The 19,597-nt window shown below is 34.6% G+C and overlaps 1 protein-coding gene across 2 annotated transcripts in view; it reads left to right on the top strand.

Moving 5' to 3' along the window:
* Positions 1-19,597, top strand: part of APP (amyloid beta precursor protein) — a 97,325-nt gene that overhangs the window by 39,741 nt on the left and 37,987 nt on the right. For both annotated transcript variants that reach the window (XM_026700635.2, XM_087937533.1), the window contains exons 3-6: positions 8,077-8,206; positions 9,811-9,923; positions 13,577-13,770; positions 17,223-17,422. In XM_026700635.2, the coding sequence (XP_026556420.1) occupies positions 8,077-8,206; positions 9,811-9,923; positions 13,577-13,770; positions 17,223-17,422 (637 nt within the window). The remainder of the gene's footprint in view (positions 1-8,076; positions 8,207-9,810; positions 9,924-13,576; positions 13,771-17,222; positions 17,423-19,597) is intronic.

The raw sequence follows: 19,597 nt of genomic DNA, 5'->3' as shown, positions 1-19,597 counted from the left end.
GCTGTTCTTATAGGTTGTCCTTTTGCTATAAAGCAGTTCTACAATTGTTGTGTTGCTACTTTGGTGAAGAAGTTTTAATAAAATTTCTGTCAAGACAATGGGTTCTTTCAAGTAAGAGTGTGTGTGTGTGTGTGTGTGTGTGTGTGTGTGTGTGTGTATCTGTATCTGTCAGTGGGGTGGATGGGTAGGAATGTATATACATAAATATACTCTCCCTCCCTCCCTTCCTCTCACATGTGTACACATACAAAACAATAGCAATAGCACATAGACTTATATACTACCTCATAGTGTTTTTCTGTAAGCAGTTTGCAGAGTCAGCATATTTCCCCCAATAATTTGGGTCCTCATTTTACTGATCTTGGAAGGATGGAAGGCTGAGTCAACCTTAAGCCAGTCAGGATTGAACTCCTGGCAGTGGGCAGAATCAGCTTGCGGTACTGCATTATAACCACTCCACCATCATGGCTAGTATATGCATGCACAAACATTATGTGTAACATGCATCAGTTAACATATATCACTTACAACAGGGGTGTCAAACTCAACTCCTGTGGGCTGAATCCAGCCTGCAGGGGTGCTTAGATCTGGTCCATGGGGCTGACCTGGAAACAGCGAAGGACCGGCCTGTAATGCCTCTACCAGTGAAAATGGGGCTTGGGGAGGTTGCATCTAGCTCTTCCGAGCTTTGTTTCCACTGGCAGAAGGTTGCAGGAAGCCATCGTTGCTGAAACGGAATTCATGAGGGCCATGCACAGTCTTCCCAAGTTCTGTTTTCACTGGCAGAGGGTTGCAGGAAGCTGTCACAACCGAAAATGGAGCCTGTTTTCACTAGCAGAGCACTTGGGCTGCCACAGGCGCCCCTGACATGAGTGACAGTGAGCTGGCCCCACTGACCCTGGCAACTCCCCACACATCCCTAAGTCAAACACAACCCTGATGCAGCCCTCAATGAAATAGAGTTTGACACAGAGTTGCTTAAGATGGGTTTACTGCATAAAGATAAAATGTTAGGCTACCACACATATATCAAAATTATTTCTCCAAATGCTGAAGAGGTTGTCCAAAAAAGCATGTTTTCATTTGTGGTAATCATGTGGTATAGTTATTACCTTTTGGCAAAAAAATAAATAAATTGAGAATTAAATACCATCTATTAACTAAATAAAGAATTGAAAGTTCTCTGGGGTTGGATTTATTGCACTTACCATATTTTTCAGAATATAAGACGCACTTTTTCCACCTCCAAAAGTGGATGGAAATTTCTGTGTGTCTCATACAGCAAATGTTGCTGAAGCCCTGCCCACCTGCCAGCTCCCAGACCTTCGGTCTCTGCCTCCCAGCAATTTGCCTCCTTGCAGCAAACAGCCTGTTTCAGTTTCAGCACAGCCCGTTTAGCACAAGCAGCTGATTGTCGATTGGATCGGCCTCCCGATGATCAGCTGTTTCAGGCTGCAGGGATTACCAATGCCTATTTCCACCTCCGTGTGCCACATTTTTGGTGTCTGCATCCCATTTTTGGCCTCTGTGCACCCTATTTTTGGCCCCCGCATGCCCCATTTTCTGCCCATTTCAATCCCCACCGCCTGGAAGAGGCAGAAAATGGGGCGTGCAGAGGCCAAAAACAGGGCACGGGGTGGCTGAAAATGGGGCACATGGAGGCAGCAATAGGCTATAGCAATCCCTGCAGCCTGAAACAGCTGATTGTTAGGAGGCTAGTCCAACTGACAATCAGCTGCTTGTGCTAATCAGGCTGTACTGAAACAGGCTGTTTGCTGCAAGGAGGCAAATTGCTGGGAGCGAGAGGCAGTTTTTTTTTCTTGTTTTCCTCCCCAAAAGCTAGGTGCGTCTTATATTCCAAAAACTACAGTATTTACAGAACCAAACCATAAGCTTAAAAATGATAAAATTATGATAATTTTTCACCTGTATAGTAGCTTGACTTTTTATTTACATGATGGTCAATTTTTTATATTGTCCACATTTCCTTTTTTAATATGTGTCTTGGAATTCTTTTAATGTAGTTGTCTGATATTGTAAAAGCAAAAATAAATAACTTTAAAAATAAATAAGAAAAATTGCAGCTTTATTTGTTGCCTACAATATATTTAATATTTAAACTAATAGCTGATATTAATAAATTACTTTTGGATACTTTTGTAAGTAGTAATATCAATGTGCACATTAATTAAATTATTAAAAATTGATGCTCATTTAGAACAGTCCAGACAACACCCAGGAGGAAAAAAATTGACATAAAATAGGTTGTAGTGTAAAATTGTAGAAATTAGAACAACTTTTGAGTAAATTATTATTGTTCTTTCTGGATAGGAAAATCAGTCAAATTGTTGTCATTTGGCAAAGAGAAGTTTCATTCAGTTCTGACTTAATGTGTTTCATAATATTAACTTTGATATTTTAAAATAAAAGTACATCCACTTCAGTGGTTGCAGAAAGAGATATCTAGAATATATCAGAACAGTATATGCAGTTCACTTTCCTATAAGCTCCCTAGAAAGATACTGATGTTATAGATGGCAGTCTTAGTAGAAGTCATAGATAACCTACATACAGGGGCCATGACATAATGTAACATTTGTATCTCTTTCTGTTCTGATAGCTTAAAGAACAATAGTCTGTAAATACTATAATAGATTCTAGATGTACCTTTCTGCAACTGCTGAGCTCCAGACATCTAAAGCTAATGTGCCATGTGTTGTTATTCTTGTTAAGATTTTTTTATCCTGCTTTCCTTTAATCATCTACAGCACAAAGATCCATGAGATTCTGTGTAGAAGGTTTGAACTCCATAGAACCGTGAAATGGCACGCAGACCCATCTCCTGGCACACCAGCCATCTCCTGTTGGTCTTCTGGGTTCTGGCACAAGCATACACATTGGCCAGCTGGACTTCGCATGCGCAGGAGCACCGGAAACTGGAAGAGCAGCTCCCCAGTGCATGCATGCGTGCCAGGGAGCTGCTCTTCTGGTTTCCGATGCTCCCACTGGGGAGCTGCTCTTAGTTTAGTTTAGTTTATTGTCATTGCACCTCGTACAACAAAATCAACCACCATCTTCAGTACACATCATGACCATGAAAATAAACACAAACACACATCCTTCACACTCCACACATTGAATTGAAAACTCCAACACCACACCAACACTGCACTATACAATAGAATTAAACAGAGCTATGTCAGCTTTGGAAGCCCTGGGATAGAAGCTGTTTTTCAGCCTATTTGTCCTTGTTTTTATTATCCTGTACTGCCTGCCAGATGGTAATAGTTCAAAAAAGGGTGCCCAGGATGAGCTGGATCTTTAAGAATGTTTTGAACTTTCTTAAGGCAGCAGGAGCTATAAAGCTCTTCCAAAGAGGGGAGACGGCAACCAATGATCTTCTGGGCAATGACATTAACCTTCTGGAGTGCTGTCCTAACTGCCACTGTGCAATTGGCAAACCATACAGAGGTGCAGTATGTTAAGGTGCAGCGGTAGAAGGTCACCAGCAGTTTTTCATTCAATCGTTGTTTTCTGAGAAGTCTCAGGTAATATAATCTCTGCTGGGTCCTATTGACCAGTGCTACAATGTGAGCACTCCAGGTCAGGTCCTCTTCCAATTTCCTACGCTTCCCCTCAGTGCCAACATTGCCATAGAAGAATATCCAGATAACTATATTTTATGTCCCAAATAGGGTAAAACTGGTCATGTAGTGCCTGTAAATTCTGCATTACGTTATTGTAAACCACTATAAGTGATTACAGGATACGTAAGTTTGAAAAGTATATTTAAATTATATTCAAAATTATATCAAATTAAAATTATGGATTTTAAAAATATGTATTTAAAATATTTGTATTGATGATCTTTCTGCTTTATAAGGCTGTTAGAGTAAAGTGATTGAAGTAGCGTAAAATTATTTATGGATACATAAATAAGTTACTAGAAAAGAGACCTAGCTCTTACATTTTATTAATTAATAAAATTTATATACTAATCATCTCCCTATTGCAGTGACTCTAGAAGGTTTACAAATAAAAACTATAAAATCCATATAAAAAGAGAGAAAAATGAAGACAAAGTAAAAATAAAAACTATTAAAAAGACGGATGAAGCATCCTCTAGCCACCGAACATCCCCAGGCACCATGCTAAGACATGGTATACAGCTTATTTAACAAGCCATAATTGACTTAGTTCACATAATGGACTTTGGAAGCACTTTCAGTTCTTCATAGGAATCTGTTGTGTTAGTCATGCTTTGATGAAGTACTTCTTTGACATGACACTCCACTTAGGGATTTGTATCTGAGCTGCTATGGTGCATCAAATCAGCCACTTCAATGGTTTTCATCGGTCTTGTGTGAAGTACCCTAACGAAGACAAAGATTTCTGTGACCCTAAAATTACACTGTGTGCAAACTGTTGTACAATATTCATAAATGCACATGTCAGCAAAATAACATTTCAATGCAGCAGATTACAGCTCTATATGGATAAGAATATGGCAGATGTTAAAGCTGGTTTTAGAAAAGATGTAGCAAGCTGATTCCTGCTGTAAAATTGTGAAAGCTAAAGAATAGAAAACAGTAGTTCCATGCGTAATTGATTATAGAAAGCCCTTTACTTGTATTGACCATGTCAAGTTATTTAATATTCTTAAGAAAATAGGAATCCCGGAACATTTCCTTTTTGCCAGGATACATCTACAAGGAATGATACAAGGCTATGTATTCTCTCCTTTTTTTAAAAATAAATTTTTATTGAATTTTACACAGTTAAAAACAACACAGATATAAAACAGCACAAGAAAACAACACAAATACAATTTTAACAATGTTATGACATCTACTTTCCCTATTTTTGTTAACTATCTACCGATATATTGATATATTAGTTTTCGCGGGTACTTACATGTATGGTATTCAGCTTTGTTTGGGTATTTTCCCAAGTCATTATAGTTGTGCTTTTAAAGTTGTAGCAACGTTTCGACAGAATCTGATTTGCCATCATCAGGCTTCTGTATTGTGTTCATCTGTGAGTCAGACTTTTACAGTTGTTTCAGTTTTAAATTTGGGGCTAGCCTACTGCTGTGCCAGAATGGTTTTTTCTTCTTCCTGATTGGTTGGGAGTCTTGGTCTGTGTTTATTGGTCTTGGAGTTTGCTGTGTTGAATTATGTTGATGACATTGTTCTGATAACTGAAAATACAAATGATCTGGAAGTTCTAGTAATGAGAGTTAAGGAACACAGTCAAAAAAGGAGGCTATTAATAAGACTGAATTAATGAATTGATCAACAGGTATATCAAGCAGCCGTAGAACTGACAGTGAAAATGCTGAAATGGTGGACAGTTTCTGCCTTTTAGGATTAACTTATCAAATTCAGGGGAATCACCAGTCAAGAAAAACCTTGCAGACTAGCATGTGGTAGGCATCAATGAGGTCTTCAGAAAAGAAATGTCATGAAGTGTTTTTGCACTTATATTATTCAGTGGATGGTTTTTACCTTTGACAAGCAATGAAAGCAAAACTTGGATTTTGAAGAAGTAGGATAGAAAAAGCACTGATGCTTTTGACCTTTGGTGTTAAACAAGACTCTGAGAATGCCGAAGCTTACCAAGAAAACAAATAAAATTGTAGATCTTTTGAAAGGTTCGTAAATTTGGGGGAAGTGGAAGGAAGGAGATGAAGAGAATCAACAGTAGCAAAGTGAATGGATTTAATTACAGTGGCAGTGGGGTCACTTTTGGATGAATTGAAGAGCTGGATTGGGGACTGGCCAGTCAACTGGATTGGGGACTGATGGCATATAATCAGTCAGTCTGGATTGGGGACTGATGGCATATAATCAGTCAGTCACTATTTATAAGCCATTTGGGTTTTGTAAATCATACTGTGACTTAGCAAGATTTCCTCAAGTAATGCGAAAACTCACTTAATTTATTTGAATTTCTATGGTGCGTACATGGGTGACTTAATCTCTAGCAAAACTACATAGACTGATGTGTCAGGTAACTGAACTACATGGACTGATGTGTCAAGCCACACATGCTATAATATTTAAGTCAGTACAAAATATGTTTTAATATAATTACTTTTAAAATAATTACATTATAAGGAGAAAGAGTAGTTGGTAAATAGTTAAACACCTATTCCAAATAAACAAGATGAACAAGTTCACTAAAAGCAGCATTGAATGTGCTTACAATTAATTAAACTATATGCTGTTGTTACGATAGGTGATTAATTTTTTATTACATTGCCTACATTCCTAGCCAATTATTTATAAATAAATAATAAGTTCTATAAATAGGTAAATAGATCAATAGTAAGGTGGTTGATGAGACCCAATAACTTTGTTTGTTGTGCTCCTGCCTTCGTTCTGTCCCATTTGAATGAAGCTACTATATAAAGTTTTACTTGCACAACAGGAGTAGATGTATGGTGAAGTAATTTTGTGTTTGTTTCATTGTACAGTATATATTTCCGTACTCTTAACAGCCTCTCTTTATTGATTTAATTATTAATTGAATAGCATTCAAAGGAAACTGCCACCATGAGATCATGTGTTTCAGTTACCTTGCATCATGCAGGTTTCTGATTCATGCTAATATGTAATGCTGGATGAGCAGCCTGTAGGGATTTGTTGTCTGATTGGCAATATTCCAGGTGCTGCCTTGCCTCTTGGTGGAAAAATGCGAAGATAATAAATGTTGGGGGAGGGGGAGAGGTTCGCTTAAATTTGGTTTTTATTTATTTAAAATATGCCACAACTATTAAGGATCACACTGTCAGCATGGATCATTTTGCTCTGACTAAAATCAGATGCAGTTCTGATTTTAGAGTAGACGTTAACAATGGCTTAAGGGAGCCTAGTAAAATGATTACTTCTGTAATGAATTATAAAAGCTTTTGGTATATTTTATGGAACAGACTTCTCCAAACTGGTTCCTTTAAAGTGTTGAACTCTACTCTCTATTTTCACACATTGTAGTAACTATTGATAATAATATCTAGGGATAATGGGAACTTTGGTCAAATTAATATGGAGAGCATGTTGGGAAAGGGTGGTACCTGCTATGTGGATGTCTGCCAACAATTTTATTTTTGCTTGTTCCATCAAATACTTTGTGTTACTTATCAAAACTATAATCTATGGCTCTGGGGTGAGAATTTCTTGCCACAGTTGAAGTCATTTACCTGATGCATTCTGTGCTATAATTTGGATTATAATGTTTGAAAACTTTTACTCCTAAGCATGTAGCCCAAAAATCAATCTAATTGATGATATTTTCTCTCTCCACTTTTCCCCCCACCTACAAATCACTCTAAATTCTTAGCAGGTACAATGCAGACACTATGAAATGGTAGTCTTGCTTTCTGTCTATTCATCAAGTTAAATTTTAAAAATGAACATTTAATATAATGTACAACATTAGGATGTAGAAATCATGTAAATGGTAAGATTACACAGGAAGAGTAATTTACACCGGAAGACTAAATTAAACATCGGAAACAAGATTGGAAGAGCCAGATTTTAAGAGAAAAAATATACTGTGCTGTATAAGGAAAACAGAATATCTGATTCTAATCTACTGTTCCCAAAACTTCATTTCGCTTGAAGATTTAGCATCCCAATACTTGACACAAAATAATTATAAAAGAGCTTGAAAATGTGCATAAATTATTCTACAGTTTTTAAATCATAACTCTAGTAGCTGGTATTAATTTGAAAAGTCCTGAACTGCTTCATTTCAGGATAGATCAAAACACTTTTTGTATACTTCAGAAAGAGATGCCATTTGCAATTTCTGAGTATACGTTTTATGATTATTCTCTCTTGTAGTCACTTCTAATACATAATCAATGGCAGAACAGCTAATGATAATTTCCTTAACTGCAAGCCTGATTTCTAATGTTTGTATATAAAATTGGCCTGCACAATCAAAATTTCACATAGGTTTCTACTTATTATATATACTTTATGAAGGTCTCCAATCATAATGTTATGAATATCATATGCATCTACAGTAATATTTTATGTCTATTTCACTATTTTATGTTTTCAATAATAGGTTTATCCTGAACTGCAAATCACAAATGTTGTTGAAGCTAATCAACCAGTAACAATCCAGAACTGGTGCAAGCAGGGAAGGAAGCAGTGTAGGAGTCATCCATATATTGTTGTTCCATATAGATGCTTGGGTAAGTGTAATTATAAGTGTTGTCAAGATAGCCTGTGAATGTAACTACATATTTGTGTGTGTGTGTGTGTGTGTGTGTGTGTGTGTAATATGTGAGTGGATGTGTATACATATATGTATAGTTACACTTATGTATAGTTACACTTTAATAGTTAAAATAAAATTAATTAGTTTAACAAATTAGTTAATTAGTTAAAATAAAATAAATAAAATAAAAATTAATTACATATATGTAAATAGTTACATATAGTTACATTTAAAATTTATTTTTTAAATTAATTTATTTTATTTCTTAAAGTGTCTATATATAATAATAATTATTGTTTTCCTATTATGACATTATGACACTTTAAGGAAATTAAGTTAATTTTTTTTAAAAGTCCAAATAGGAAAAAAATAAATATATATTATGTTTATGCCTTTACAGTAATAATAGAATATATTCTACTTCTTGCGTTTTATACATTTATAAGTTGCGTGTACAATGACAGAAACAAGTTATTGTCAGTTATAGATATTTTCTCAAATATCTTATTTGCTTTTCTCCCAGATATAAAATGTATTTAAAACTTATTCCTAAGATAGTGCATGTTCCTTCTTTCTCCAGTGTAGTCACCAAAAAGAATAGGAAAATTTTTGCTTTTTGTTTTTTAATTAATACTATCTTGCTGTGTCTGGACAAAGAATAGTTACTTTTAGCTATGATTACTTGAAATAAACCAGTTTATTGAATTATCTAAGCCAGCTTCTTAAATAGTCTAATATTGCTGTTAATATAGTATTAGCCTTAATTTGTTTATGAAGCATGCAGAATTAATTGCTGAAAATACCTTTGAAAGCTTTTCAATCTTTCAAAATCTTTGATTTATTTTTGTAAGTCTAGACTATCCAAAGATATAACACAGCTTGGAAATCAGAAAAACTCCATATTATGTATCAGATTTCAAATAAGAGAGGCTTGAATCACTGTTCTTTAGATACTTTATTTCCTCACATTCTGTTTATACCAGGGATGTCAAACTGTATTTCTTCGAGGGCCAGGCTGGTGGGGGGCAGAGAGTGTGGGGAGATGGGATGGACACCTCTTGCAACACCCTGCTGGCCAAAATGGGATGCCGGAGGAGGGGGCCATGAGGCCCCTATGTGATCCAATTTCGGCCTCCATGACTTCCAGAAGCATGGCCCGGTTTGGCCAGTGGAGTGCTCCTGGAGGCCAAAAACAGGCCTTGTGTGCCTCTGCATGGCCTGTTTTTAGCCGACAGAGTGCTGCTGGAGGCTGGGGAGGCCAAAAACAGGCCGTGGGGGGGGGGGGCGCTTGTGGGCCCCCATGGCCTGTTTTGGCCAGCAGAGGCACCCTGGGCTAGTCCAATACAAGTATTTCCAATACTTTAAAAGTTTGTAAATGAATAGGTTTTGTCTGATGCTGTTGCTGAAGTAGTTTGACCAATTTGAGTTAATAGTCTAGTTTTCAATTTCAAGTATTTATATATGAGATAGCTGTTTAATTCAATAACAATACTATTATTCCCTGAGCATGTGTTTGCTTATAAACCATTTGTTCAAGCTTATAATAAAATGGGTGCGTTCAAATATTTTTTGTTTCAGTTGGAGAATTTGTCAGTGATGCCCTTTTAGTGCCAGATAAATGCAAGTTCCTTCACCAGGAAAGGATGGATATTTGTGAAACTCACCTGCATTGGCACACGGTTGCTAAGGAGGTATGTTGAAGTTCCTAGCCCTCTTTAAACTGAACATTTCTCTTGTGATGTTTAAAAATAAATAGAACATTGACCCAGAAAAATTTCAGCAACATTTTTAGTTCTGAGTTTAGAACAATTTATTGCCATTTCATTAAAACAGAAATATAATCTTCATTCCAGCAGTTCTTTTTTTGTTTTCAGATTCATTCATAAATGTATATTTTCTTATTCTGTGAATACGTAATGCACAGATTTGTAAAAATAATGTAGTCTAATGTCTTTTAAATGCTTGTTTTCCTGTCCCAGGCCAAACCACATGCCTGGAATTTAAGACTTTAGTTTAGATCAAGGGTCTTCAAACTTGGCAAATTTAAGACTTGTGGATTTCAACTCCCAGAATTCCTGAGCTAACATGACTGAAGGAGGAATTCTGGGAGTTGAAGTCCACAAGCCTTAAAGCTGTCAAGTTTGAAGACCCCCTGGTTTAGATGAACAATTGTAAGTGGCAACAAGCAGGGCATGTGCACTAACACATGTATGCTTTATAACATCCCTAAATTTGCCAGAAGCTTGCCTGTAAGAAATTTTCATGGCTAAAAACCAAAGCAGCAAGAAGAAATGTACTCAAATCTGGCTCTAAGTATCATGGGTGAGTCAGCTGATCTAGGTTTAGGGCGACAATTTGCACATCACTGACATCACTCTAATTTCCAACTAGGAATTTCTAGGCTAGCAATAGCTCTTGAATAGAGATGAAGTCAGTAAATGTAATCAAGACTGGGATTGCCCTTGATGTACAAGGAGATGCACTGAATGCTATTGCTCTGTTCTGTTGCACACAATGCACTCTTAGGGTGGTCAAAGTGTTCAGTTTCTTATTCTCTGACTTCAGGTGCAGTTGCTTTTGAGGATGACTGGGTAGATGAGCCTCAGGTGACTGAGTTATCAAAGGTTACTCAGGCTGAGGTCATTTAGGTAGAGCCAGTGTAGTCTCTTGGTATTAGAATCCTGTCTTGGAGCTGGCCATGACACCTATAAACAACAGTGCAAACTTATATGTGTTAATGCTAAATGTATTGTTCAGAAAACAAAAATGCAAAATATTTTATATTCTATTTAATTATGCCCAATTTATATTAAAATTTAATTTTATCTAATGAAATCAATTTGCATTAACATTCACAAGATAGGCTTCCCTTGTTCTTTAAGCCTATAGCCAAAAGATAGTATTAGTAGTTCTGAGTGTCATGCATAGCTGTAGCTACTTTCCATGTCTTCTGTGAGCATACAGAAATATGTAATCCATTGAACCCACTAGAAGTGAGTTCTAAAAATTATATATTATGTAAAACATAATGTACATCTACTTATACAGGCTTTCTTTGCTATTTCTTCAAGTTATTTAATTTTCTTGCTTCCTCTATATTATTTGTGACTTTACTAATGTATACGATAGTCCACCTGGTTACCTTTTGACTTTTAAGCTCCTTTGCTAATATTTTATTTTTATTTATTTATATACCACCTTTATTATTTTTACAACTAATTTAAGGTGGCAAACATATCTACCATAACTTTCTCTTATTCTGGGTTATCTTAAATTTCGTTTTTAAGATTTTGTATATATTGCTATTTAAAGGAGAATATTTGTGGCTTAGGGTTGAAATGAGGGGACCTTGGTCTTCTCTGAGCTCGCTTGTTTTCTTGCAGATGTTTTATTACCCAAACTAGGTAACATCATCAATGCTATCTTGCTGTTTGAGTAACTGTGGTAATTTCAGTTTTTCAGTAAGCTTTCTGTTGTGGCCTTACCTGAATTTGTTTGTGATTTTTTTCAGACTATGTTAAGTTTTTGACAAATACATTTTTCCATGATGTAAATTATTTTCATTTTCAAACGAATAATTTAATCTGGAACCAATGAGAACAAAATAATGTTTTCTCGATTGCCATTGGACATTACAATCATGAAGATTTAAATGTTATTCAAGCCATGTTCTGAGTGATATAAATGTTTAAAAGGTTGTGAGATAAATGCTCATTTTAATATTTTCCTAATAGAGTAAATGCTGAAACTACATAAATCAGATCCAGAAATATAAGGTGAATTACAGGTTATCTTCAGTTATGATCACAATTGGGACTGGATTTGGCAATTAGGACCCAATTTTATGATAGATTTTGTGGTGGTCATTAAGCAGATCACTGCTGTCATTAGGCAAATCTGTGGTCACTAAGCAAACACTGTAAGTGTGAACCCATTTCCTAAACAGACAAAAAATGTTTCAAATCAGAGTTATGTGATCGCAGGATGCTGCAACTGGTTGTAAAGGCAAGCCAGTTACTAAGCACCCGAAATGTCATGTGACCACAGATGTGTATATGGCACACATTTTACAATGGCCAGAAGTTCTATGCTATTGTAATTTTGAACAGTCATTAAGTACCAATTGTAATTCGAGGACTGCCTATATGTTCCAGGAGGGAAAATCTTGCTTTCATTTGTTCTGTATCCTAAGGCGACAATAGTTAAAAAGTTCTGCCAAATAATAGGCAAGGGATCGATTTTAATTATTTTTCTCAATAGTCAGAATTACAGGAAAGAAAAAGAAAATAAATATAAAATGTAGAATATATTTAGAACATTTACATACCATAATGACTATAAATAGAACATATAAGATATAGCTATATAGTATTCCTAAATGTAGCATGATTTGTAAACATACATTTTACTGTAGCTCAACTAAAGGAATCCTAAGATTCAACTCCACAGAAGTAGACGGCATATTGCCTTTTGTTAGGCAAATCTGCCTCGATAGGTTTGTATCTTAGAGTTTCTACCCCAAAGAATTTTTTTAAGCATTAAACTACTATATCATGTTGATTTTATTCTTGCAAAGAGTTGCACTATTCTCTTTTATTAATATACAAAATAAAGTAATACAGCAAGCTTAATGTCACAGCAACCTCTACAGGACATAATGTGTTTTGCATGTCTTTATAAATCAGTTTATCCTTACAAATATGAGCTTAGTTTCTCCCAGACTGAGGTAAGGAACATTTCCTCATGAGGAAATCCAAATAAGAATAGAACAGAATAGAACAGAATTCTTTATTGGCCAAGTGTGATTGGACACACAAGGAATTTGTCTTCGGTGCATAAGCTTTCAGTGTATATAAAAATATAAGTGATGAATCATGATCAAGAAAATAAGTCTGCTTAAAATAATTTCTGAATAAAACTCATTCATCATGCTACAGCAAAACTGTATTCATGCAGTAGTGTATTTCACTCTTTCTCATGTTGAATTACTACCTTGTGAAGATTATTACAAAGGACTCTGGTCATATAGTAGTGCTCCCCAACTTTTCTGGCCTGGTGAAGGTGGCAGTGGGCTGTGGGGGAGATGGGATGGTGGCATGTACACATGTACCACTTTCACAAATGCACCTTCACACACATGCACTTGCCCACCACTTCTGCGTCCCAGTTGAAATAGCCTGTGGACCGCCACTGGACCACGGACTGGGGGTTGGGGACCGCTACTGTATAGAGTTTGAATTAGCACTAAAACAACAATTGACTCACCAACCTAGCCTGTACCAATTTTTAAAAGCTAGTTTTTGGTGACTGTATATGTTGTGTCTCTTTTTGGCTTTCTTTTTAGTCCTGCAGTGAAAAGGGAATGAATCTGCATGACTATGGCATGCTGTTACCCTGTGGAATTGACAAATTCCGTGGTGTGGAGTTTGTTTGCTGCCTAGTAGCAGATGAGAGTGACAATGTTGATTCAGCTGAGGCTGAGGAAGATGATTCTGACGTTTGGTGGGGAGGTGCAGATGCAGACTATGCAGATGGCAGGTAAGACTGATCATACCATCTTAAGATGGGGGTGGGAGTGGGAGGAGTTAAAAACTTTATAGGGGATATGTCCTAGTGAAAGACTGCAGTGAAGAAGACTGTGATATTGTAACAGTAACAAACATAGCCTAGTTAAGACCATGTTTATTTGAAAGTACCGTACATCCCAGTGAATTCAGGGGGATTTGCTAATTAGGCTCTTTCCACTCATCTGATTAACCTAACCATAATGGGTACAAGTAGGAGTGTTTTCTCTGGTTTGATTGTTTAGTCTCATTGTATAACTCTCTAGTGCTATATAAATTCTACAAATGAAATTCTTCCACAGATTTTCTATGAGGTTTAGAAGCACAATTTCTAAAGCTCTAAATAATGCGGAAACATAAGATTAGCACAATCCCCTATTAAAAATCTTGGTAAATAAGCTGTCCTTTTACTCTCCTGTACTCACTCTTTGTGTATGTAAGGAGAAATATCTGACTAAAGCTTAAGAGTTGCATCATCTGCTACTCTTTAAGTAAATTTAAATAATATACCATTTATGAATCATTTCAGCAGCTTATCGACTGGTTGCAGGGAAACATTTTTTCTGTTTGTTAGATGTTCTCTATAGGATTATGTATTTAGAGGTAGAATAATTGATTCTAGGTACTTTCTCATTACTTTCAGCTAAATAATTGCTATTGCCAACTGTATATCATATTGAAATGCCTTTATTTGGTTGTGTTGTTCTGTGGTGGCAGCATATAAGGCTACAATGATGGTTATGTGTATTGAAGACTAGTAGAAAATATTTGTTAGAAATTTACAGCAATCTTATGAAGATACGTACAATGGAACAATAAGGAAAGACAGTTACAAAACCTTTTTTTTTAAGTTTTAAAGTTTAAGTTTTAAAACTTGTTTCAGTTTTATATGCTCCTAGCTGTTTTTAGAGATATTTCCACATTTAATATAAAGATATCAGAATTTTGTTCGCATTTTTGACTAAAATTCTTTAAAAGTCCGCATGTTTGAGATTCATATGGAAATGTTAGGTAGATGTAATCTCTCTCATATCATAAACAGTTCACTGTCTAAAATTTAACTTGAGGCTATGTTTCTTTCCCAAATGATTTTTTTTATTAAAATCAGTTCAAGAGTGCAACTCTTGTTTACATATCCAGATATCGGGATTTGTTCTTGTGTGAAATATTAACAATTTCCCCATGAAGGAAAATTTGACATTAATAAACCAAATATGCTTCCATTGTCATATATACAATGAAAAGTGACCCTGTAATATTAAACTCGGGTGTGGGGAGAATCTAAGACCGTGGAAAATTATTTGAGAGGCGTTTTTCTGAAAACCTTTTTGAACTTAACAGCTCAAAGCACTGTGAGCTCATGCACTTTTGAAAGCTTAGCTCAGTTACTTTGGATGTTTCCTATGTATTCTGATCCTACACATGTAAGCCATGTTCCAGTGGTGCCAAAGAAATAAAGTTTGGACTTGTCTATGGCTGTATCAAATGAAAATGCCCTGAAAATGGTAACACTGAACTTTCTAGTGCACTTCATAGTCTTCTGTAAAGAAAATGAAGTATTGAATACAATTTGCCTGTATTTGATTTTTTAAAAAATTGTTAAAATTGCATTCATGGAAGAAATATCTTGTCAAACTTGGAAAACTTCAGAATAGTAACTAATTTCAATTAACATAATTACCTGTTGTAGTTTGGAGAAATTTTAACTTTTTCTAATTATTATTTGTTTACCTAGTTTATCATGATGTGATCACCATTAAATTCAAGGCTTTGTTCTGTCCATCCAATGGAATCAAATATTGTAAACTCTGATACCTGAGGGAATAATTGAAACCTTTTTTTATTATCTCTTAACAAAAGAGTATAATGAGTATCTAAATTTCAAGTAGAGAATAAATTATTTCTTTAAAAAAATAAGAAATGGGAATTTATTTCATTGTCAGCATGACTTCATTATATACATGTTTTAATGGATAAATATTTTTCATGTGGTGATGCTGTTAATCCACTACTACAAAGATAAATTATTTCAATTGAAGAATAAGAATAGTGAGAAATAAAGTAATTGTTCAAAATGGAAAAGTTTCACTATTGTAATTTGCTGTTGTAATTAAAATCGCTAATTAAGATTATATAGAAAAATGTTAAAGTAAGGAAATACTACTATTTAAACAAGGCATAAGCTGCAAAGCACCCAAGTTCCTTAGTGGACTTGAAGATCTATGTAATTGATGGTAGGATATAGTTAACCTAAAGAACTAAATCAGAGAGAGGTAGATGTTAAAAAAACGTTTAAGATCTTGGAAACACATCTTGCTCAGTTTGAGATCGAATTATTATTTTGCACAGATCTTTTTTTTTTAATCAAGCCACTGCACTTACACATCTGTTTTTGTAGCAATAACATACATAGCTCAAGTGGATTTTTTAATTTATAAATGTGATCTTCTGAATTCTGGTTTCTGTTTGATAACACAACATTGCTTGTTCTGCCTTCATAAGGAAGATCGGAGGAGGGGCAAATTCTCCTTTAAAATATAAGGAAAGGACATATGTTAGAGCTTTCTGGGCAGAAGGGTCTATATTCGGACTCCTGAATCTTATAAGTATCAACTATAGCAGATATCTTGAGGAATATATACTAGTAATTGAATTTGTTACGAAATTCAAAATTAAATCTAGAGGAAGAAATGCTTTAACATGTTTCTGAAAGAAGACTAAATTGAATGTTCTGCAACTCAATATTGTTCATATTTGGAAATAAATTCCATTATGTCCAGGTAGTTTGCTGCTATGTATATAAGCAGGGTTAACATAATGTGAATATGTTCACATCAGAATGAGCCTCATGTTATCACAGACATTTCTAATATGAAACAGAGTACCATGCAAAAATATCCTGTAATGGCACATTTTAAATGATGTAATTTTTTTTTACTAAGAATAACACCATATGATGTCCTTAATCAGTATTCCACCTACAGGTAGTTTACCTCATATTGAACTATAATAAAACATAGTATGGATGTAAAGCAATAATTTAAAATTCAAATGCAATTTCCCTCAAACTATAGACAGCTATAGTAGTAATTGTAGTAATTATGTATAAACCTTGTTCTTTGAAATATCAACTGTTAGTGTAAAATATAAAAGTAAAACAATATATTCTTATATATTGATGCTTGTCAAACATCCAAGAGGTCAGAGACCAAACTTTGAACATAATTGCATACATTATGATATTTAAGTCATACTATTGTTTATTCAGGAACAAATTGATTCTGTTTCCTTTTATCTTCTTGAAAACATCCACATCCATAAATGTCCAGGCCTTCTTTTGATGACCAATTTAAGTAAGGCCATGTTTGCTCCATGCTGTGAGGGAATCACCAATATAAAAAATTTGACTAAATTTGTTGTTTGCAGTTATGACAAAGTAACAGAAGAGCAGCTAGCAGAAGGGGATACTACAGATGTAGAAGATGAAAATACTGATGATGATGATGACGAAGATGGTGATGAGGCTGAAGAAGTTACAGAAGATCAGTACCAGGAAGCCACTGAAAGAACAACCAGCATTGCTACTACCACTACCACTACTGAGTCTGTGGAAGAGGTTGTTCGAGGTAAGATGTTTTAGGCATTAGGTCTGAGAAACTGTTGTTCACAATGCACACTCATCCTTTACTACTGAACTAAAAGTGTACAGCAAAGTGTTCTATGTTATCTTTTATATCATGTATTTCTTCTGTGATGTAAAAATTGAGTGTTCCATTTATATTTTTGCCATCTCAGGCTTTCCAAAAGCAAAAAAAAAATAAAAAATGGAATCATCAGGATTTTCACCTTTCAGTACATTGGTATATAGAGAATTAAAATAGATGTGAACTTTTAATTCAAAATAGAATCAAGCATGTGACAAACATATTTAGTAAGGTATGAAATAAGGATTCATATCAGTAAGGTCATCATTTTAAATAAAGCTGAAAAAATGGTTGGTGTGTAACAAAAATAGACTAGAAGATTTAATATATTGCCTTTTTTCTCTTTAGATATATTCTCCGTTGACGTATAGGACATAAATGTCAATTCAATAAAATTTTAAAATCAGTGATTTGACCATTATATATTTACATAAGCTTCTTCTGTAACAATGCTTTGTAAACCAATGCTTTGTTACATAAGTTTCTTCTGTAACAATGCTTTCCCTAATCTGATTTGCTTCAAATGTATTGAGACTGCTTCTCAAGAATTCCTAGAAAGTATGATTGGTGTTATTGGAAAATATATTGAATCTGTGTGTTTTGCAAGACTTCAGTAAAGATCCTGCATTTTTATTATTTATACATTTATTTTAAATGGGAGACTCTGAGACTTGTATTACTGCAGATAAATATATATGTTTTACATTCTTTTTTAATAGAAATATTAAGTTTTGTAATAATGTTAATTTTACTATTTTATCACAAAAATTAATAAAATGAACGAATGGTTTCTCATTTTAGTACATCTACACATGTACTGGAATACCTATCAATCAAATATTAACATCTATTTTAAGTTTTTGCTTCATGAAAATTGTTACATCCTATTTCTTGAAAATTTCAGGTTTTTGATATTATTGTTTGATGAATTTGGAAAAATTTATAATAGTTTCTTGTTTTGTAATCATATAGCTATGAAAATCTATGAAATGAAGCATAGAGAAAATATAGCAGGATTCAAGTCAAGAATAGTTTTGGAAAGCATAGGTGGTAATATACCTTCACAAGAGTAAACATAATAAATTTCTTGTGCCCGGCATTTTAAAAAGGTGATTTATTATTTCCACATATAATGATCAAACAGTGGATGAATATTTTATGGAATTCTGTATTCTGTTTGAAGGAGAAATTTGTATTTCTTCTCTCTTCTGTGACTAGAACAAAATTTTTGTTTAGGTTTAATCATTCACAGAGGGAGGGCAATCAACATTTCCTGGAGATTGAATATCATTAACCAGAGATGCCACAGTAACCATGGTCTTTACCCTCATTTCTTTGTCCAGCATACCTAAAGGATTTGCTCTACTAACCACAGTCAAGATGTGCAAAACATATTGAAAGTGCCTTGTAATTATCATCCCAAACCTATAATCATAGTAACAACAAAGGAAATAACTCTTCCCCCTTTGCATTGGTTCTGAATTCAGACATGGACAGCCTGAGTATGTCCTGAAGAATAACATAATTTGAGATTTATTGATCAATTGTAAAATTGGGTTAGAAAGTGATGATTCATTCCCTATAAAGTTTTAGGTTTGACCTTGTTTCCTTAAGCACAATTGAGTAGGGTGGTCATCCATGGAAATAAAAATTTGGTATATTTTTATTTATCATAATTTCTTGAAACATTAATATTTAGGAAATGGCAGCCAAATTATTCTTGATAGAACAAATATGCTTCCATTTTAAAGAACATAACAGTGTTATCCGTGCCTGAAAGATGACAGGTGGCAGCCTGATATTTTTTTGCCCATTGACAAGCAATAAATGAAAGGGTTTTTTGCAATTACTCTTTTTCAGAAAAACAAGAGGGGAGAAAGAAGGCACCATAACAACTTAGTTGGATTTAATTCCTGTTAAAGTAATTCAACTTTATAATGAGATATATCCTTGTATTACATGTAAAGCTGTGTTTAATGTTTTTTTTTTGGCAGTGTCAGCAAATCAGAGCCTCTTTGATTAATTGTTTCTGCTGAGGCCTGTAATTGTTAGTGAGCTATAGTACCTCTATTGACTGCTTATGACTTCATAGTGATG

Source organism: Pseudonaja textilis, chromosome 7 (genome assembly GCF_049901715.1).
Source record: "Pseudonaja textilis isolate UNSWEBS1 chromosome 7, rPseTex1.2, whole genome shotgun sequence".
Taxonomy (NCBI): domain Eukaryota; kingdom Metazoa; phylum Chordata; class Lepidosauria; order Squamata; family Elapidae; genus Pseudonaja; species Pseudonaja textilis.
Note: the sequence above shows the minus strand (reverse complement) of the source record. Positions and strands in the feature narration are given on the sequence as shown.